This window comes from Falco peregrinus, chromosome 2 (genome assembly GCF_023634155.1).
Source record: "Falco peregrinus isolate bFalPer1 chromosome 2, bFalPer1.pri, whole genome shotgun sequence".
NCBI classification, from domain to species: domain Eukaryota; kingdom Metazoa; phylum Chordata; class Aves; order Falconiformes; family Falconidae; genus Falco; species Falco peregrinus.
In genome coordinates, this window is record NC_073722.1 from 79,163,669 (window position 1) to 79,186,131 (window position 22,463).

The following is a 22,463-nucleotide window of genomic DNA, read 5'->3' on the forward strand; positions in this document are numbered from 1 at the left end:
GAATACACTGTAAACATCACGGGATCAAGTGATCTTGAAGAGGAGGACTGATTTGGGTTTTGTTTTAGGTTTTTGTTCAGTTTTCAGGAGCTGAATCCCAGACCATTCCAGCTGTGCACAAGATCATTCTCTCTAGCCCTTTTCTAACTGTGGCAGAAAGCAGATAACAACAGAGCACTTAAGCCTCACCTTGACCATTATAACTTTCATTTTCCAAAAGGTGATTCCAGGGGCTCCAGGACTGTTCAGAGACAGGGAAATTACTGAAGCTCCTCTTCCTCCCACTTTCCCCATCCATACAGTTCCTCTTCCTCCCACTTTCCCCATCCATACAGTTCCTCTTCCTCCCACTTTCCCCATCCATACGTTAATACACATCTAACCATTTCTGAACAAAATCTTTCTGGCAGGTGCAAGCTGCTGACCTTTCTACTCAAAAATCAACACTAACCACTGCCTGGATCACACCCCTTTCCCTTAGGGCTCAGTTTATTTAAAAACAAACAACCAAAAAAACAAACAAAAAACCCACAAACAAAAAAAAAAACACATGCAAAAAAACTCAAAAACGCAGAATTCGTTAAAGCTAAAGCCACTGGTTTTCCAAAAGCCGCAGAATGGTTCCCCTTGCATTTCTTTTACTTCATTTTCCGTCTCACATCATCTTACCACAGGAATGCACTTGTTTTCCACTACTCCCTCTTTAGCCAAACCTCCCACTGACTTTTACAGTTATTTGGTACATCACAACTAGGAGACAGGTTTCAATCACACATGAAGTCAAGCTCAAATTGGCCCTTCTTTTGATAGATCATAGTTTAAAACTTTATATGAGATACTCCTGTTACTTTCAATTACAAAATAATACAGGGAGTTAGTCCAACTGCCTGCCTACATATCTAGAAACTCCAGTGTACTGTGCCTATCAGGATAGCAACGCAGCGGACATGCAATGCTCACTTTGACAAAACTGTTGTTAGAATTTTCAGTAATTAGTTTGGTTTACCATCTCATGAGCTTCTCTGCACTCCACAATAGCAATTATTTATTTCCATGAAGACTGCCTCCCCACAGTTTATAAACATAGGCACTCTTAACTGTAAACACAACTCTTGAAAGAGGGCATAACATTATGTTCCTTCTATTTTCCAGCTTTTTCAAGTACACACAGGAAAAAAAATTAAAGTTCACCAGTATGATGTGTAACACAAGCTCTAAACAGAGCTCTTCACCCCAAAGAAAGAGAAAGAAAGAGAGAAAGAGAAAGAAAGAGAGAAAGAGAAAGAAAGAGAGAAAGAGAAAGAAAGAAAAAGTCTTGGTGGCAATGTTGTTTCTCCTCAGAAACATTTCAGGCATTATGAAATCATTCTTTCCAAAAGTGCAAGGAAAAACAAAAAAAAAAATAAAAAAATGGTTGCACTGAATCTATCTTGGCACCAAGGTGCCATTGTGCAGATAGTTACGTTCTCTTCTCTTGCTTTAAGGATCAAGTTCCTAGCAGCAATATAAGCAGGTGCCAGAAAAGAAATTATATTAAGAATTTTCAGATATGTATGATTTTTCCATTGCCATTAAGTTTCATTTTTTAAACACATTGATCTTGATTTATACAAGTATTATCATTTGTTGTCGTTTAAAGTAATGACAGTTATTGATACAAAACCGTCTCTTAAAACCACACTTCCTAGTTGCACAAAAGACAAGCAATTCAAAAGATTGTGGCTGACACTTTGATATTGGTGCACAAGGAGAAAACAGGGAAAAACAGATTGCTTATGTTGAGAATCCAATACTGATAAAAAAGCCTAAGAATCTGTTACATTTATCTGTACTTCATCAGATGTATAAGTGCTTACATGACACTGAAGAATGTTTTATGATGAAAAACTATCACAGCTGAAAGTATTGGTTTCTCTGTTCACTCCCTGGATATGAACTCTGATTAACATGAAGTGAGAGAGAAAAACGGCACAGTATACATGTCTTTCTCTGAAAAAATAAACCTCCACTCACACTGATCATGATGGGCTAATAACAGAAATACAAAGACAATGACTTTCCAATATTACTTTGTAACAAACCAGCCTCAGGACATAGCTAATGAAGCATCAGAAGCTTGCCTACCAGAGCTTCAGCTGAATGGTAGATAAAGACCTACCTGTTCAAACAACCACCACCACCGCACATATCATACATTTTGAGGAGTAGCACTCCAAAAAGGGCTCTGTCATTCTGCAGAAGGACAAACCATGACGGTATATTGCAGTGTTTCTGAAAACTAGATTGCAGTCTTTGCTGTTTAAAGCTTCAAGTCCTGATTGTTACACTGCAAAAAATCTTCACACACACCCCCCCTTTTCAATACATTTACATAATATAAGAATCAGGTGATATCCATCTAGCAGACTTATAAAATAACATATATATGCACAAAAGTATGACAAAATAATTAACCACATTTGGTTATCAAAGCAGTGTTACTGTGTTGGAGCCCTTTTACTCAGCCTTCTACTACAGAAAGAAAAAAATATATACAGAAAGACAGTTTCCATGCAGCAGTGTGGTTTACTGCTAACACCTCCGCCCCCCCAGATGGCTTTCAACACTGATTTCCCTTTCACCTTTCTGTCTTTACTTCTCAATGTATACCACTTCTCTATGTTATAACACATCCAACATTATTCAACTATTCTCCGACTGTGAAAAAGACCATTTCACCCTTAGCATAAAGGCAGAAGCTTTTCTTTTGTTATAGTTCTTATCAAAGTACTTTTAAATTCTTATCAACAGCACAGATTTCCATATCTGTCCATCAATATTTTACTGCAAATGGGGTGTAAGTCCTGCTGTTCTACATACAGCTTGCATTCCTTACTTAGGAAGAGCACTTAATGAAAGAACTAGAAAGTAAAATAATGTTCAAAATATGAAAGTATGATAAGCTTTTATATTTTAAATACTACTTTCCATAAATAAACTTCAGCCATTATTAATTTCATGGTTTTTTAGAGAAGAAAGCAATTCACATGCACATAAATATATAAATTATTTTTACAGCTAGACAGGCACAAGCACCATAGCAAACATGAATACAATTGCTGAACTTAATTTCACATTTTATGGACACAATCAAAAGTTTGAAAAAAGTTTTACCTTGCCCGATGATCGTTTCTCCAAGCTTTGAATTAATGACAACAGCTTGACCTTGCAAATGTGCAGCATGTGATTTTTTCCTAGTAAGTAGATCCCATCATTTCTCAACTTCAGTGGAATCCCTCATACACAGTAAAAACTTTTGGGTACCTTAGTGAACAACTCTTCAATATACCTTTGCATCTTTTACACCTATCCAAAGTACTGCCAGTGGGGAAGTTTAGGGATTAGAGCTAGCCAGCTAGTAACACATTATTTATAAGGAATTATTCATACTTAAGGGAACAGTAAATACAATAAAACACTAGTTCATAGAATAGCATGGATTATAGTAAGCAGCAAGTTTACAGCTGCCTTTGTATTAAGGATTTGACTAAAGCATGGGCAGGAGTTAATGAAATACAATCTATTATCGCAAACATTACTTTACAGAATGTCATTTAGGATGGACCTCAAGCTTCAAAGCAATGAATATTCTACAAAAAGATGATGGAAAGGAGCAAATATAACTGAAAAAACAGCTACTTGTAACTAAAAGTTAACATCATCATACTGTAGCTGTCCCTGAAGTCTTAAGCCAACCAAGGGAATGCAGCAGAGGCAATAATTGAAACACACACACACATGCACACACACACACAAAAAAAAGAAAATAAAAGCTGTGACTCATTAATAAAACCATTCACTTTAAAAAAACAAAACCAAAAACATATTCCAGAGTTGTCTTCTGAGATCCTGAAGAAGGGCTGGGGTGATAGGACTCAGAAATAAATAGCTACTCCATTCTGCATTCAGTAGCAACATCTGGGTGCACATGCACATTCCAAAACCAGCTGGCGTGAACCAGTTGCAGCCACACAGATGAGACATTATCCCTCTGCGGAGTGCATCAGCCACATGCAAGCTGCATGTTGGGTAGGATCCACATGTTCAACAGCCCCTACTGCCTGGAATTAAATGAACGCATGAACAGCTGATGCGTAAAGGGCAGGGAAGACTCCTTTCTTTCAAAATCTGAGAAAATGAAAGTGAAATGTATTATTTATCATGTATGTATATATGAAGAACTACTACTGCTAGGTAACAAGATTACTATTTAAATTATACACTTTTCATTACTGAACATTTGGGGACCTGTTTAACATGATGCTATAGCCCACTTTTAATTCAGTCAAAATAGTTTTAGCTCCAATATTCACTAATGCTTGCCCAAGCCAACTCGTAACAAGGGATTCTTGCTTTTCAAAAAACTACAGAGAACATATTTCTCATCTGAAATGCAAATACTGAACATAAAATTTACCAAATATTTCCTAAAAGTGAAAAAATCTGAACAAGTCAATCTATCCCAAGAATATCTAACTAAACAGAATTAGAACATACATTAAACAGCCACATGCATAAATGAAAGAATAAACCACAGAGAAGTGCACATACATATAAATTTGAGGAATTAAAGACCATCTATTAAGCAACTACTGCTAGAAATAAAAGTTGTGCTGTTAAAATTGTCCATAAGAAAACTAATTGTCTATTCTATGGTGAAATATTTAAAACTATTTCAGATTAATCAGAACCATTAAAAAGATCTGGGTTTCTTTCAATAACGAGCAAGAGAAATCAGCTTTATGCAAGGCATTATTCCTACCCTGAAACAGTATTCTTAACTATAATGTAGATTCTCAAACTTAATCTCAAAGAGAAGCTACGCATCCTGTAAAACTAACGGAAGTGTTTCATATACTACAAGCGCATCATCAGTTTCTTTCCCTAACGCAAAGAACTAACCAGGTCTGAGTTTTGGTAAGGTAATTAATTAAAAGTAGTAACAAAACAGAAAAATACCACAACTATTTCATTAGGTAGTATCACTACACAGTACCTTCACATGCATCTTGACTAGTGAGGCCTATCAGCGAGAATCTTAGAAAACTCTGATAAGGCAAGCATGTGCTTTAGAAACGTTTATATTTCTACTTGACAACTATACAAAACCATCTCTTCCCCCACAAGCAGTAAGATAATTTTGCAAATGTGTAGATATTTAAGTAACAGAGCACTCCTTACTGGTATACTCACTTCACTGAGGTGTGGCACTCTTGAGACATCAGGTAAGATGATCTCAACGGTCTCTCTTGAGATGAAAGTTAATGAACTCAAAAACTCTCTGCCTGTCCAGTTTGGATTCAGCCTAGGACACCCACTTCCCCACACACACAGTAGTTCTTGCAGGTATAAATTAAAGATCCTCAATGAAGAAATCAAAAAGGTGGCTGTTCTCAACATCTTATGCCAATCTTTATAAAGGATCTTACAAAAATAGGTAAAGATTGCTGGAAGATTGTACTAGCAAAGACCCTTAACGGTAAAGATGCTGTTCATCACAAATTCAATCTCTGCTTCAGAAGGAGTAACTACAAGGCTGCATTAGCACTAGAGGTAGTACTTTGTGAATTCCGTTATCAGCAACTACTATGAGAAATACAATGAGTGCTTAGCAGAAACTTTTAAGAGTATTTCAAGGTTTAGACTCTAGTCTGACTATAGACATGCAGCACTCCCAGGGGCTGGGTATTCTTGTATGACACAAACAAAAGAAAGCAGGCCTAACAAGAATCCTTTGCTGTATTTTTAAAAGTAGCATTTAGGTAAGATCACATACAACAGTTTCATCTCCTTACCTAGAAATCATGTTTGTTTTGGAGCCATTAATTGTTAGCTCTTCAGTTACGAGGCTTTACTTCACGTTCAGGTCCACTACAGCTACACAAGCAACAGAAATGTTTGCAGGTATGGATTTCCTTGAGTAACAGACACACTAAGTAGTAAGACCCTGAAGCCTTGAGATATTAAGATAGACCACTTTCCAAAATATTTTTAAAACATAATTGCCAATACTATAAATACAAACCTTCTTACAATCAACACTTTTACAATTTGTTTTACAAACAAAACTTTTACAATATAACATTCATTTATTCACTTTCTGATGGACTTGTTCAAATATTGTATAATCAATCACACAGATATGCTTCCCAAGTAACAACTACTGTCTTCACAGGCACAGTACCAAGCACCCAAAAGATAAGCCAACAGCTCATTACGTAGTGCTCTACATACAAACAGGTAGTCTCACCCATGTACAGTTAATTACAACTAACTCCAAACTTGCACTGAGTAAAGTTTTTTTTTGTTCTGAAAAGGTCTGCAGATTTTAGTGCATGGAGAATTATGAAAGGCAGTTGAAGTTGCATTGGTAGCAGAGCTGAGCAACTGTATCCCATGAGAAGGAAAGCACCCCATAGTAGCTAACACCAATCCCTTCCCCGAACGTAAGAACATTTTCCATACATAAGCTTACATTTACACTGAAGCACATAAACTCTGCAGAATATTTTTTAATCTGTAAACGTATGTTATCCTCTTTTCCACTCCACTTTCTCAGTACTCTCCGAAAAATGATTAAATGAGTCAAAGGGTCTCGTGAGTTGATGCACCACAGATACAATGTTCAATGCTTTAGTTAGATGAGACATAAGTTTCTGTGACTAGTGCAGTTTAACTTGGATCACAGTCGCTGCTGTTCTGTGCAAACCTGTTTATACGAACAGAGCAGAGAGCCAAAACGGTTGCTTTGTAATTAGTTCAGGCATGTTTGCATCCAGAAGGGAAAATCTTTTAGTTTATTTTCCCCATGAACACCACAAAGTTCCACTACGGCTTTACAGTGTAACCATGCGGATCAAGAAAGCCCCTCGTTCACCTAAAAAAAGATCAAATTATACTACCAAATTGTTCTCCTGTTTCTCAGCTTTAGCCTGAATGCACTGAAATGTTTGAAAACAGTTTCTGAGAATTTGTCATCTGTAGTGTCAAAGGCATTCCTGGCAGAAAAAGAAAGTCTTGTTGAGGGCAAAATTCAGTCAAGATGACTGTAAAACCTAATCCACACCTTTGAATTTGGACTGAATATCCATCACTTAAACATCTTGTAAATGACCCAATTTGTTTACACGGCCCTGTAGCTTTTTATGACTTTTCCATAAAGAAGTTATTACATCCATTCCTTTTATTTTGTTTTAGAGCATTTGAACGAGCCCCAGAACCACAAGCAAGTGAAACAGACTTTCTGCAGATGGAAGTGGCCTCATATAACTCACCACTACCGGTGAAATAGTCAGAACAACACTTTCAGTTTGGAAATGCCATACCTTCACACACAGCAAAAGAATTTCCTGTGCCATATGTCTTTTTTAATGTTTAACTATTGTATAAAATGAGTGCTGGTTTCCTGTCAATCTGAGGAAGAACGTGGAGCCCCTAGGACTCATGCCTCTGACTGTTTTGAACAAGGGTGAAGGCAGTCAGTTGGTTACACAATAAAGTATACTGAGGGGGGCGGGAATAATTAAAAAAAAAAAAACCAAAATAAATCAAACTTCTTAGATATTCTAGTTGCTACCATGCAATCATTCATCCAACAGAGCTCCCCAAATAACAGTTTAATATAGGACTGGACAAGTGAATTTTGTGGAAATGACTATAGCTAAAGACAGCAATTAAAACAAGCGATTATTATGCATTATTTCACAAATCAGTACGTCTTCCAGCAAAGTAATTTTCCCACTTCACATGCTTTTAAATAAATGATGCTTTAAAAGTTGCATAAAGACATTAACAGCTGTGGATTGACAGGGAAGGTGTGCTAAGAGCATCTCCAAAACCATTTTTCCAGCGTGAACCACTCTTCAAATGTGACACTCCCTGGTATTTTACATCTGGACTTCTCCTTCACAGAAAATTACAACTTTGCTGATATGCAACTGAGTAACAGTTTAAAGACATAGAATATCAAAACTACAAAAAGGGTACCACTCCCTTACCTTTTACTGCCTGAACCTAGTATGAAGGCCATTTTTCACATTACAGGACCAATTCCCTAATTAACTTCATCACCTAACCTCCTGCCCCCCCCCACCTTCTCACAAAATTTATTGCCAATTTATAATAAGAATATTACAGCAGAAGCAATGCAAAAAAGAATTAAATGTACAGGAAACACAAGCAGCTTTGTTTCCTTTTCCCAAGACATTCTTTGCTTTTTCCAAGGCAGACAGATTTAACATTTCAAGAAAAGCCACAAAAGGGCGATAAGGGAATTTAAATCCAGCACTCAAAAGTTATCACCAGCTACGCCAGACTTTTGCTGAAAGCTTGGAAGACCTCCCTCACTTTCCTTTAGTAGAACTGTAGTATCACAAGGAATGTAAAAGGATAGCTAGCCAACTAATGCCATTGTTCATCTAGAAAATAGAGTACTAAAAAATTCAAAACAAAGATTTCTGCTTCCAGCCAGTCCTGGCAAGGTGCATGACCAGAGGAAAGCCTCGACCTCCCTGCTGCCACCATGTCCTTCCCCTGGCTTTATTCAGAACCTGTACGTACCTTGCCCTTCATGCAATGAAGTCAGTACAACGGTGATCAAACTGAGCCACGCCTGCATTCTATTTTAGTACAGCTAATAATCAGCTTTAACAAACTCAAGGAAAAATTTGTGTTTGGGGCCTTCAGGAAGCAGAGAAACAGAGGTGCTCTTTGCCCTAGAAGAATCTCCTTAAAACATCTGTGTTTATAATGATACCCTGAATGAATTTACCATAAAGTGCAAGATTAATGAATAATTCATGAGGATTAATTCACAAAAAGGCACGTTGCCACTGAAAAAAGGTGTTACTGGTTACTCCCTTCAACTCTCCCATTCCCACTACTATAAAAGGATGCCACTACATTGTAAATAACCTTTGAACATTTTCTTATTTCATGTGCAAATGCTGCTTCTGCCTGTATCATGCTGGACTGCAGTACATGGGAGGTTAATTCATATTCTTTTTCCCCACTCCCAAACACCTGCATATGAAAATGGCAGTAAGGAAAAAAAAAAAGGAAAGAAAAAAAAAGGAAAAAAAGTAGCAACTACCACTGTGAACATCTTCACTGCAGATTTAACCTTCATAGTCCCAAAATTAGCCCAGTTTGAATGAGAACAGCCACACAGGGGAATAATAATCTAGCAGCTCGAAGAGACTTAACTAAACAGCTGATGAGTTCTTTCAACTTGAGTTGCAGTCAACTCACTTGATGGACTAGTCAGAGAAGGTAAAAGCACACTGACGTGGGTTAAGGGGTGGCAACACTTGCAGGATTTCAATGGAATCCACAGTGACAAGAAGCCAAGCAGCCTACAAACCCAGTGTAAACGTACAGTCATGCCTACGCAAGATTCATGTCAAAGTCCAAAATTGTGGGCATGCTTAACAAAGATGGGGTATTTGGAATAAAACTAATGAAACCCAGAAGACAGACATCCCTTGCTAAGCCTAATGCAGAAAGCCTGCAGGAGACCAAGGAATTAGCTGGCTCTCTCTCTTAAATTACATTAATTTTTTAATAGTTCTTATACTCTCTGTGTATAAGACTTTCTCCATGAGGGTCGAGTCCTACCTTGCCTCACCCAGCCAACCAGCTTCTGTAGAAACTGATTCTGATATGAAAACGTGTAGAGGTGCTCCTGTACACATACACATGCTTTTTTAGATGGGGCACCTTCACATAAAGCAAAACTGCTTAAAATCATGTGGAATCGTGAATTTAAACACAAAGAACACAATGTAACATTGGGGATATGTTTATGAAATCTCAACAGAAGATTGTCAAGAGCAGATGAGAAGACAGATGAACCTAAAGGCTAAGATGTCTATGAATGGAGCCACGAATACATTTTCCTGGTGCTGCCAACTTATAATAACATCCTAAAATTTAACAAAGCCTCTAGAAAACATAAGTTTATATTTTAGCTTCATGATGGCACATTATGAATTTTCACTCACCTACCTGAAAAAAAGCATTTCACATTAAAACACAAGCTGCAAAAGCTTCCCCCAAAAGGGAATGACAGGACTGAGTAAGTTTTAGCGTACAATTAATTTCTCAGAAATTAATAATAATAAATAAAAAATAAACACTGAGAACAAACTAAGCACTCACACAGATACCCAAGTGCTACTAAAATAACTGCATTTCTATGTGTTAGCTTTAATCATTTTCTGTTTTGTAACTTTTTCCAAGTGCCACAGGTTCCTGTTAAAATACCACTTAATTACAGGCCAATTCCTAAGATGCTTATGCACCAGGAAGTGTATTTTCCATGGCATGTGCGTTGTGACTAAAAAGCAAAGGCATGGCTCTCTGATAAAGGGAAGAGCTATCTATAAAGAAACTGAAAAGGCTCATTTCCAGCTAAGGGAAGTGGGCTTGCACAGTGCATCCTCCTTCTAGTAATCAGGAACTGCCAGACAGCAAAAACCAAAAGCAGCAGCTACCCAACAGCAATAAAAACCCCCAAAACCACTCCGCTATAATGCGCAACCACTGCTGTAGGATGCAAACCAGTACTTTGCTATTACATGTTGACTACGTAATAAGTAGATTTCAAGGGTTTGGATAAAGTTATAATAAATAAAAGACATGATGTTTATGTGCAGACAAAGTTCAGCATAAGCCCTTTGGTAGTATAGGTGTCAGTGTCTCAAGGTATGTCCTGTGTTTCTTCTCCACCATAAAACTCTGTACCCGACAAAGACAAACTAAAAACCCTCAAACAACATGACATCAAGCTTTAAGGTATGATCTGCAAACATAATGATAACCAGTTTCTGCAAAAATAAGATTTTACATGTTTCTTCTTTAAATTCCATTCAAGATATTTAACAAACATGCAGGAAGGCTGGAATGACTACATATTTGGGACTCTTAGCAAATAGTCTGTGCTTTTAAAACCCTTTACTTTTACCTAATAGAAGAAACAGAGAAGTAGCAGGACAAAGGCGAAGTCCAAAACAGCACTCTGCTGAGTAGCAGACAATATACCAGAAGTCAACTACAAAGGCAAAAAAAACCCCAGTTTTTAAAACTTTCTTCTAAACAAAAAAAAAAAAAAAATAATATTGCAGTGTTGAAGAACTTCTCTAATTTGCCACGATCTTTTGCTTAAAGTCAAAAGAGGATGTGGTGTAATTCTTCACTCTCCAGGAAAAGGGCTTTAAAACATTTCAAAACAAGTCTTGACTAAACAGAAATAGATTAAACTTGAGAAAAATTGCATCGCTATCAAGTTTCCCTTTAGATGACACGTGCCTGTATTTTATAATTCCTTATCTTCTCAAAATGAAGAAAATTTCTGCTACCAAGAAGTAGTCAACAGACTGTACTGGCACTCATCAATTCAAGAAGAGACAGTAGAGGTGGCACCAATTCCCACTGCTTTAAAGTATGTTCATTTATAAGAGATCATTTTGCAGTCAAATGACTGCACTCAGGCAAAAGCATTGACATTCCTATCCGCAAGGATTCGATCACTGCATCACTTGGACATCCACACCTTCTTTCAGGTGTTCAGCCAGAGTTAAATGAACTTAATCAGAAACTCTATGTTGCAATGCTGTCCCCATCCCCGGATAGGCTGGAAACTCCCTTTGAAGATACACAAACTGGGGAATCCTCTAGGTGGTGGTGAGGAAGCCTGTGAGGCCATGCACACACCAAGGTGATGAGAGAAGCTCCCTCTGGCACTTCAGATACTTGCTCAGTTCCAGCTGCATCCACCAGCTTTTCCCGAGGATGGCCTGAGATAGATGAGCCTCAAACTCAGCTCAAGGGCTCCCGTTCAATTTTGGTTTTGTTCTGAAAGTGACATAAACCTTGTCCGTTTCAGGAGGTTTAAGAAATACATTATGAAGTGATCAATTAGTGAAACTGATTATTAAGATTTTCTATTCGTGTGGAGGAAGAAAAAAACAACAAGTCAAAATAAATTAAGAACTGTCAAAAGACAGATCATCACCAGTACGTTACCTTTGCTGCAGGATTGACAGAAATCAATTAAGTGCTTTGGTTTTCTAAGACTTACCTCAGCAACTCTATTAATTGCTGTTCATTCACACTTGAAACTGACCCCAGGAAAGTTAATAACTAGTTAGTCATGGCGAGTTGCTAACTGACCTCAGTTTCTCGGCCTTCTGAAGTCATTCATTACTACATTTTAAATGTACATGTCACATACGCTATACACTTCATCGTTTATGCCACCCAGTAGTAGTTTTTACATTATTTTCTGTAAAGGCATCTTCATATTTCTCATAGAAATCGTAACAGCTGATAGCTTAGGAAAATTAAATGAAATATTTATCACATATTGTCCTAAAACAGCCTCAGATTACAACATGAGATGGCAGGAGAATAAAACCTAGATTAAACCAATAATATCACATAGGCAGGTGCGGTCAGACCACCAGATGTTAAGTCATTAGAATTAAGTCATTCACATTACCCAGTCCACCAATAGCTCCCCCAGACATTGCTGAAACTACAGAAACAGGATGAAGATACTGTATAAAGACACTAGTCAAAAGCAGATGGAAAAGTAGCAAGAACTATAAGTAAAAGAAGGAATAAGCAAACCACCCAAGTGATCAAATTCAATATGGCAAGAGATTCAGTTTTATTCCTCAAAAGAAACGGAGTGATCAATTTTTTGTGACTCTTCACTTCAATATGGAAAAATGGTAATAAATAAATCAGACAGCCATAAGAGAACTGATAAAGCCACCTAAGTACATAAAAACCTTCAAAGCATAATCTGTTTTTCAATATGACAAAGAATTGGGGAAATGAAGTCCATACAGATGAATGGGAGCCATCACCACATGCACCATTTACTGCTACTTCAGCTTCCAGAAAATTGTTGCATAAACTTCTTTGATCCTCGAGATGAATATTTACTCAGTTGAATAAAATATAAACATTAAAGACAAATACAAATTTTTCAAGGAAATCACATAAAACCCCTTACTGTCAAGCAGAGTTACAAATAAAACCTGTTCTTAAGGAAAATCTGACTATAACAGAAGGCCAACAAAAACAAGGAGGTAGTTTTAAGTGGTTTCAAATGGAGCTACACTGGCCCCACAACAACCATCACACTGAATTCCTAGGAGGGAGCAGCAAAATAGTGTGTTCTAAGAATATTTAATTTATAATTACAATGACATATTTACACTAGGAAATTGCCACCCAAAATGACATTCACTATGCAGCAGAAACAAGAGCCTTATGTCTACATTTAGTAAATAAATCTAATCAAATTGTAATTTTGAAGTTGATAGTAATTTAGCTAATAAATAAATACCAATTATGAAAAAATAAATATTTAAGCACATGCTTACCCTTTGTAACACAAGTAGTCCCACTGATTTAATAACTATCACAGACATCTTCAGTATCACCTTGAAGCAATAAGCTACAGCACCCACGTGCGCAGCTGAGTAACACTGTAATCCATTCTACTGCAAAACTTCTTGGCCATTTAGCAGTTTTACAAGTAGAGGACAGAACTTTTATTTGTAGACTGCGTGAGTGAAAAATCTCCCTTTCTCCTGACCAGAGATTATTTGGCATGTGAACAGCAATATCTCATTCGCATACTCCAGGGAGTTTTAACCTGCCTCTAGCTAAAAGCTATACAATCTTTAGATTGCAGCAGAGTGTAAAAATCACTCTAATTAAATCAAGTAAGAACTGGTTTGACCAGTGTTACTGATCCCCCAAATAATTAAAATCAGTTAAGGAAAGTCAGGGGTTGGTACTTAGCTGTACCTAAACTTGTGCTAATTTTTAAAATAGGTTTTGCAATTGAACAACCAGAAAGCAAACTTCAAGTAAGCTACAAGAAGAACCTGGTCTGCTAAGTGTAAACTACCACAAAATACAGTTTGAGGGCACATTTATAAAAAAAAACAAAACAACCTACTCCTGGCTTTGCTTTTGTTCTAAGATGTAGTGACTGTATCTTGGAGCATGCCAAATTGCATTGCAAACCAGTTGAAGCCTGACCTAAGGCAGCTGCTTTTCTGATACATGTGAACAGAATCTAGCTTGTGTTGTCACATATACTTACACCTATTTACATCAGTTTTGCTTCCATGCTGCATGATCTACCTTTTACACTCCTGTGTTCCCCTTGTTGGACCCTGGAGGCCTTTCAGGGCCCAGCTGCATTATCCTGTAACAAACGTCTTAGGGCAAACTGACAGCATAGCAGGTTACTTTCTAGTCCTGACAAAGCAAAGCAATGATAATTCTCTCTGTGTCGATATGCTTCATCTGCACACCACACAAATTTAATAGAAGGCAGCATAAGAGCACGAGACTTTGTATATTAGTGCCAAGTCCACTTTGTCACAAACTGGTGCCCTAAAGCCTCTAAACACCGGGTAAGCTGGGAAGGGGTAGAAAGTGAGTGATTTCTTTTCTCACACAGAGCAAATAATTTCCTGTACTGTGCACAAAGTCTGATTGGTTTCCTGTCAGAATAGCCGGGACTCAGTCTTTTGATCGCTTTCCTCTGGCCCTTCACAGTTGCTCTGATTAGAGATTGATCCCCATGCTGCTCTTTGATCAGCAGCTCTGGCAGTCCGCAGGTGCCATATATCATCACATTAGCAGGCCACAGCAGTATTAATCTTCCCCTGCTAAATTCACTAGTGCACTGCATATTCTACCCATTCACAGAGCACTTGCAAAGAAAGGTCTCTGAAACTTTGCTTTCTGTTAGAAGACATGAGGTAGAATAATTTTACCTGGGGAGTCCCAAGTTCAAAGTTGAGAGAATTGAATTAGCCTCAAATCTGAATTTCTGCTTTATTTGATTACAGTTCAGAGAGCTTTGAGGGCTCCCAGCTTGGCCTTTTGTGTTGGTTTGTGCCCAGGGAGAAAGCTTGTTCTAGCTGACATGTGAAGTACAAAGTTTTTTCAACACACAGACACACACACCCCCATATGTTAAGCACCAGCGTTTCCATCAATGTATGTTAACAGCCTTAATTTTAGATATTCTATGCTAAGTGTGGTTTCATGCAGTATATAATGTTTCAGTTTGTAAAATATTCTTTAAAATGACTTCATAATAGCAGATCAAGAGGAAAGGCGCTTAAAAATCTGAATAATGTAAATCATATGGAGTTCAGAGGCTAAGCAAATTACACACCCCGGAGCTGCCCTCGCTGTATGAAAGGAGCCTTTCTCCAGCTCTGCGCAGCCCCAGCCCAAGGGAACTCGCATTTGAGAGTTTTCTAAACATTTCAGGTACACATGAAAGTTGAATGTAATTCTCATTTCCTATGCAGGATTACCTCGTTTCCAGCCCGTACAAAACACCTCTCATTCACGCACAGACAGAAAAACCCACAGCCCCCCCACCCCCGACAGAAAAGCATTTAGGGTACAAAGGTGAGAGGGTCGTTGCTTTTTTTTTTTTCTTCTTTTTCTTTTTTTTTTGGGGGGGGTGGGGTGGTGGGACGTTTCGCACCCCCGGCCGCAGAGGGAGGCTGCGGGCCGGCGCTGGGCTGCCCGCCCGCCCGCTGCCCTTTTACCCACAGCGCTCCCCTGGTAGGCGGCGGGCGAGCACCCGGCTGCCGAGCCCCGCTCACCGCGGCCCGGCCACGGAGCTCCCCCCGCGGGGCCCAGCAGCTCCGCCGGCGGGAGAGCTCCGCTCCGCTCCGCGCCGGCCGGCCGCCCCCGCCCTGCCCCTGCCCCGGGCTGCGCGGCGGCGGCGGCAGCTGCTGCCCTTACCGTTCTGCTCCTTGGCGCCGGAGAAGGCGAACTTGCTGCTGAGGTCGGACTCGGCGGCGGCCCCCTGCCTCCGGCCGGCCAGGGCAGATGTCAGCAGGAGCAGCCCGAGGAGGAGCATTGGGCCGGCGGGGCGAGGGGCTCCGGCACTGCAGGAGCTGGCGGCGCGGCACCGAGGCCCGGGCGTCTCTCAGCAGCGCCCGGCGCGGGCTGCGCCGCTGGGGAGAAGGCAGCACTGAGCCTGCTCTGGCAGCAGAGAATTGCAGGGTAGTTTCCACATAATCCCATCCAAAACTTTTTCCTAGAACCCTTGTCTGTGTCTCCAGGTTTTGTTTTTCTTTGGCTCTTTTTTTCTCTCTTTTTTTTTTTTAAAAAAAAAAAAAAAAAAAAAGGATCAAAGCAAAATCTGGACCCAGACCAGCTTCCCAAGGACTAAACAATCCGGGGCCGTGCCGGGCGGGGGCCGGAGGAGCCGGGCTGGTGAGGGCGCGGGGCACGCAGAGGGGCCGGCAGAGGCGGGGGCGAGCGGGGCCGCTGCTGCCGCGGAGGAGCGCGCACCTGTCAGCCGGCACCCGGCGGGGGGCGGGCGGGGGGCGGGCCGCGCTCCCACAAACACCTTCCTCGCCCTCAACTCGGCAGCCGCGCTGCCAGCTCCGGCCGCGTTTCGCGGCTCCCGCCCGCCGTCCCCTCAGGGTGAGGGCGGCACCTGGGGCGGCCGTTTAGGCCACGGGAAGTTGCTGGTGGGGAAGAAGGAGGCGAGCGGGGCGGCCCCCGCCGCTGCCCCCTCTCTCATGGCCAAATGGCGGCGCAACAGGTGCCGGGGCGGCGGTGGGCGGCCCCGTGGGGGGCAGAGGCAGCCCGCGTACCGCCGGCCTGGCCCCCGGCTGCCTCACGGAGGGGGCGCCTCACGAAGGGGGCTCACCCACCCCCCCGCCCCCGGGCTGCCTCACGGAGGGGGCTCACCCCACCACCACCCCGGGCTGCCTCACAGAGGGGGCTCACCCCCCCTCCCTCCATCCCCGGCTGGTAGGGGGCCACAGTCCGGGGCCGGTTTATGGGTTCGGTGGTCAAGCTGAGGCATTGCGCTGACTTACTGGTGTTAGTTCGCTGGGGTGTTATTACGGTAACTGGGCTCGTGCTTGGAAAGGTGATGGTTAGTGAGACATGTCATCTGAAGCATGCCCTTGCTATTGGGAACTAAAACGTGGGGAGGGGGATTTAAGAAGACTCTGGATGCAGGGTTTTTTCTGGTGGCATACTTGCTGTTTTGGCCATGCTGAAATGCGATGTCCAGCATTTACAGAAACAGATTGGAACAGGCTGAGCGGTCTGTAGCTGTGCCTCTTGCTGAAGTGCTGTGCAGCGCTCAGTGAGGTGGTGTCCACAACTAGACAGGGTTGGGGTTTCTTTTTGCAGTTTCACCAGAAATCAGAACTGAATTTATGGCAAAGACTGTCCCACCGTTAGCGCTGGTGAGGACTAAACAGACAGACAGTGTTCAGCATCCGTTAAGACGGTGCTGTGTTTGAGCCTCTCAGCTAGAACTGGCGTTTCTAGTTAGCTTGGAAGAGGGTTTGAACCGTTGCAGCACAGTGGGGCTGCGTAACAAGACACCGTCTATAGACGGTGGGTCTGGGTAACAAGACTGAATGCAAACTAGATGCCATGAGGGCAAAAGAAGCTGTAGGACGGACACATCTTTTTCTCTTGGCTGAGAAGTTTTGGGAGAGTTTTTTTAATGGTGACTTCAGCCTCCATAGCTCTGAGGTGGTTGTGAGGATGGATGGGAAGAGCTGTGTCCTCGCTCCCTGCCTGTGCAAGATACACATAAGGGAAACTGAGTCAGCACTGCTGCAGTCTTGAGTATGCATTATATAAATTTCTTATCCTTTGACCAGCTCTTTCCGTTATATAACTGAGCCGGTTTGTTGCCTCAGCCAAAGTAACCCTTGGGACAGTGATAAACATCCCCTCTGTTCCTAATAAGTGACATATTTCTAGTAGCAACTGAAAGCTGTCCAGCCAAGCTGAGCTGTCTTCTGAAAGGCAGACTTGGAGCATACCATAAATAGCAACCCTTCCCTTACAGAGCATGAAGAAATGTACTGCACAAAGCAGACTATGTAGTTACTTTTCTTATTGTTACCATTATTAACTACTGTTTCCTGGGTTTCACTGTTGTTAGTTTTAAATGGAAATGAATATAACATGTACTGCTTTCCAGGTCTTCTACCCTGATTGTTACAAGCTGTGGGTTTTTCTCATCAAATAGGTGAAGTATTGCACTGTAACTTAACCTTCATTGCCTGAAGATTTTGTGGGATTCTTTGTATTTTGGGGAACTGAGGACAAGTTCCCTCTGGAACACATGGACCTAATGACTCCCAGTGTGTACATGAAAGGTAAAGCATCCGACACCTCCCATAGCTTTGAAAATCTAGGCTCTGTCACACCAGTGTTACATCTGGAGGTGCTTGAGCAAAGAAAAGCAGCAAAGTTGTTGAAGGGTCTAGACCACAAGCCTTACGAGGAGCGGCTGAGTGAGCTGTGGTTGTTTAGCCTGGAGAAAAGGAGACTCAAGAGGAGACCTTACTGCTCTCTGCAACTACCTGAAAGGAGGTTGTAAGCGAGGTGGCTGTTGGTCTCTTCTCCTAAGTAACAAGCAATAAGACAAGAGGAAGTGGCCTCAAGTTGTGCCAGGGGAGGTTTAGATTGGATATTAGGAAAAAATTACTCACCAAAAGGGTCATCAAGCATTGGAACAGGCTGTCCAGGGAATTGGTTGAGTCACCATCCCTGGAAGTATTTGAAAGACATGTAGATGCAGCACTTAGGGACATGGTTTAGTAGTGGGTTTGGCAATGCTAGGTTAATGGTTGGACTTGATGATCTTGAGGGTCTTTTCCAGTCTAAAAGATCCTGATTCTCTGATCCTGGCTCTGACTTTTCAAAGGAAAATGCCAGAACCCACATAGTGGATGAGTATGGAATAACACTGCCTGGGGAGGAAGCTCCTGTAATTCAAGATACATATTTGTGTATCATATATATCATAATACATATATTGTGTGATCATTAAGGTTCTACTTCTTTTCAGAAATGCTTTTGTTGTTAATCCCATACAAAATATCATGTGTGGTAATCCCTATCCTTATAAATGTCCAGTCTTCTCTGAAATTCATGCTGAGTATTTCTTACCAGCTATCTATGTTTCTTTTTAATGTTGTTGCTATTCAGTTTCATCAGGTAGATATATGTATTTGAATTATGAAAATAGGTAAATATAAATGCTTTAATTTCTCTACCTTGTTCATTTTCTCTGTTATAGCCTTATCACATCCCTTCCCTGCTAGGCATTTTTACCACATTCTTCATGTGAATACCTCTATATCTCTAAGCTTTTCAGAGTCCCATCTGTTTTTGTTACGTATTATTTGAGGTGGGACAAACAGAACATGACATTCTAAGTGAAGGCCTAATCTTAACATATGTAGTGAAGACAGAATGAGATAGAATGTTTTATTTCTTATGCATGCTTTTATCTTTTTATTGGATTTGCTCATGCAATCATCCACAGAAGTATTGACACTAAAGAAATATTCTGAATGGTTAGATAATTATAAAAAACTAATGTATGTGTAGTTCAGATTAATCCTGCCAGTGCACACTGCATTGCCAATACTGAATTTCACTTGGGACTGCAATCCCAATACGTCTCAGAGTTCTGGTGACTCCAACATCCAGTACAGATTTATCTGTATATTGTTAAGACTCATCTGTATTTTGCTACCACAATGTTCACATTTTTCTCTATGTTTGTAATAAATATTTTGAACTACACAAAGCTTTGTATTCCTAGTTTTCTCCCTGCTGAGAACTGCACTTCAGTCTTTTGTCTCTTGTATTAGTCACCATGCCATATCTCATCTCACAACTACTTAGTTTACACTATGTAGTCTTTTTGATGGTGTATCAAAGACTTTTCTTCCCAAAAGGTTTTGTAATATAGTTTATAAAATTGTGCATCAGTTATTTTTTTATTTGAAATATTGCAACAGACATTTCTCCATTAATTGCCATCTTGAAATAGTTTGAGACGCAGGCTTTGCTCTGTAGAATAGCCATGCTGATTTGACAAGTTTTCACATTGTTTTATGACTGTTTTTTTCATCATCCTCATTTAGAACTTTTTGAAGCAGTTTTTCTTGTACTTGAATAAAATTTGAATTATCTGGATTATCCCACAGGAATTTATTGTTACTGAGACCTAGCCACCAGAGAAGGCAATGGAAATTTGGCCTGTTAGGACACCAGAGACTTACTGTGATGGTGTATAGCCTTTGTACTCCTGAACTATAAATATCCGTGAAATGAAAAGGCTTTCACTGTGATTTTTATTAACTTAAAGAGTTACCATTAAAATACACATTCATCACACAATCTTCATAAACTTCACTTACATCAACAAAATAATTCCCCAGACTAAAATCAAAATAACATCATCGCAGCACCGACAGAGGTGGGCAGTTTACATGCACTCCCCCAACTTGTCCCTTCATCACTTCACAACAATGATTCCCCACGGTTACTTCTGGAAGTGGGCTGGAATTGGCAGGATGCATAAGTGTTCACAGACTGCCCTTTATGAGTTGAACTGATACCAAGAGATCTTGGCTGACTTTAGGGGGCTTTAGATATCTCAAGCAAGTTCTACAAGGAAGCATACTCTTTATTTCCTTTTTTCTATATGCTCTCTTCAGAAAGACTTCCCCCCCCACCCCCCAAGGTATGCAAGGAGATAAGCATTTCTCTCCCGAGGAGGAATAGAGTGAGGAATACAGTATTTTAGGGAAAAATAGGAAAAGGCTGAGATATAAACCCATTTTTAGGCAGGATGTACAACCAAAGCAAGATGCTTCTGGAGATGTGTAGCTCCACAAATGCAATTACTTCTATCAAATTCATGTCTCACAAGACTCAGAGCTAAGCATTTACTGTATTTTCAGGATTAAGACCCACTGTTAGGAAAAGAAGATTGATTCCCTTCTCTCCCCACAGCTTGTTCCAGTTCCTGTTATGAACAGGTGAAAAAAAGGAATTAATAGATATGTACTTTTATATTCCCATATATTCTGATTGTACCTGTATAATCCTTGTGAGAGCATACTAAAGAAAAAAAAAAGTATTTGCAAAGCTTAGCATGTAATTTAAAACTAATAAATGTCTGCTTATCCAGACACACAGACAAGTGTCTGCTTTTGTGCAAGGTGTTCAGTAGAGAACTGGTTGTGGTATAACAGAGTTGATGTTTAAATGCTCACATTGATATTATGGAGCTATTTTTAGCTGTGCAAAGAAGCCCTAAATGGTTATTAAATATTACGTTTGTACAAAATCTTTTATGGATGAGTGATAAATATGAAAACAGAAATTACATTAGAAACACTAATTGTCTTTTAGGAAAGCAACAAACGATATTCTGCTCTCATGATCACTGAGCAACAGAAAAAGAGGCATTTGTACAAATAAACATGACTTGTAATCTTACTAATGTAAGGTGAAGAGGCTGCATGTGGAATTGGACAGAAAATCCTTCCTGCATTAGAAAACACTCTTGTAAATGAGGTAGCGCTAAATTTCATTATTTAAGCCTTATTGTCCATTCCTATTGAATTTGTCAACAAGTTGAAGATTTGTGGTCCCGTTTCCATGTTACATTCAAAAATACAATGAAGAAAAAGAGTGACGTCCACAGAGGCTTCAGTTATGTTGATGCTTATACAGTGTGGACTGCTCAGACACAAACAGATAAGAAGGAGCTCTGAACTCTTTGGTCACTTGAACCACAAATTTAAACAACGTGCCACTTCTATTTTTCAAATCCTAAAATGAGACTTGGGACTTATAAATATACCTAAAGATAAGCATTTGAACACAGACTTCTAAGCATATCAATGTTGTTCTGCTCAACATTGAGTAGCTTAAATAATCATGAGAACCAAGTCCTATTGTACTTTTGTGTGATTTCCACTTATAAGCATTGCTTTAGAGAAGACACGGTTAATAATTACAATTATTTTATCAACTACAACATGTACATAGTCCAAGCTATGTGGCAATGCAACTTTGCATTAGGTAGGCTGTGGGAGCTACAACAGGAGACAAGGAAGGAGGCCCACTAGAGGTCTCCCAAACTATTTAAAAGAATGCTACCCACTTCTGGCACCTGATAGCTCATCTGGGTCTTGATGGGCTTCCAAAGTCAACATGTAAAAGGTGGAACATAGCTAAGCCACTTAGGCCATGTAACATGTTTGCTGAACTTAAGTGTGGAGACTACACTGAGGCCTAAAAGGGCGGCAGCAGCCAGCCTCGGAGCCGGCATTTTTCCCATGGGGCCTATAGGAGCGTTCTGGGTACGAGGGTATTCTCTCAAGGCATTCACTTTACGCTGTATGCTTTCAGTGTAGAACACTCCTATGATCTCTAAGGCTTATACCCCGATTCAGATGCCCCTCAGTATTCAAGTGCCTTCCACTCTTAAGAACACACTGGAGTAGGTGCCTGAAGGACTGTGCCCAGATGACAGGCTTGCAGACAGGAATGTTTGCTTATTTTAACTATGTGCA

General features: G+C 40.3%; 1 protein-coding gene across 1 annotated transcript in view; it reads right to left on the bottom strand.

Annotated features, from left to right (window-relative positions):
• PDGFC (platelet derived growth factor C) overlaps positions 1 to 16,472 on the bottom strand; it is a 135,306-nt gene extending 118,834 nt beyond the window's left edge. Inside the window, exon 1 of the mRNA XM_055797720.1 lies at positions 15,838 to 16,472. Within this exon, the coding sequence (XP_055653695.1) occupies positions 15,838 to 15,955 (118 nt within the window). The 5' untranslated portion in view covers positions 15,956 to 16,472. The remainder of the gene's footprint in view (positions 1 to 15,837) is intronic.
• Positions 16,473 to 22,463: the final 5,991 nt, after the last annotated feature.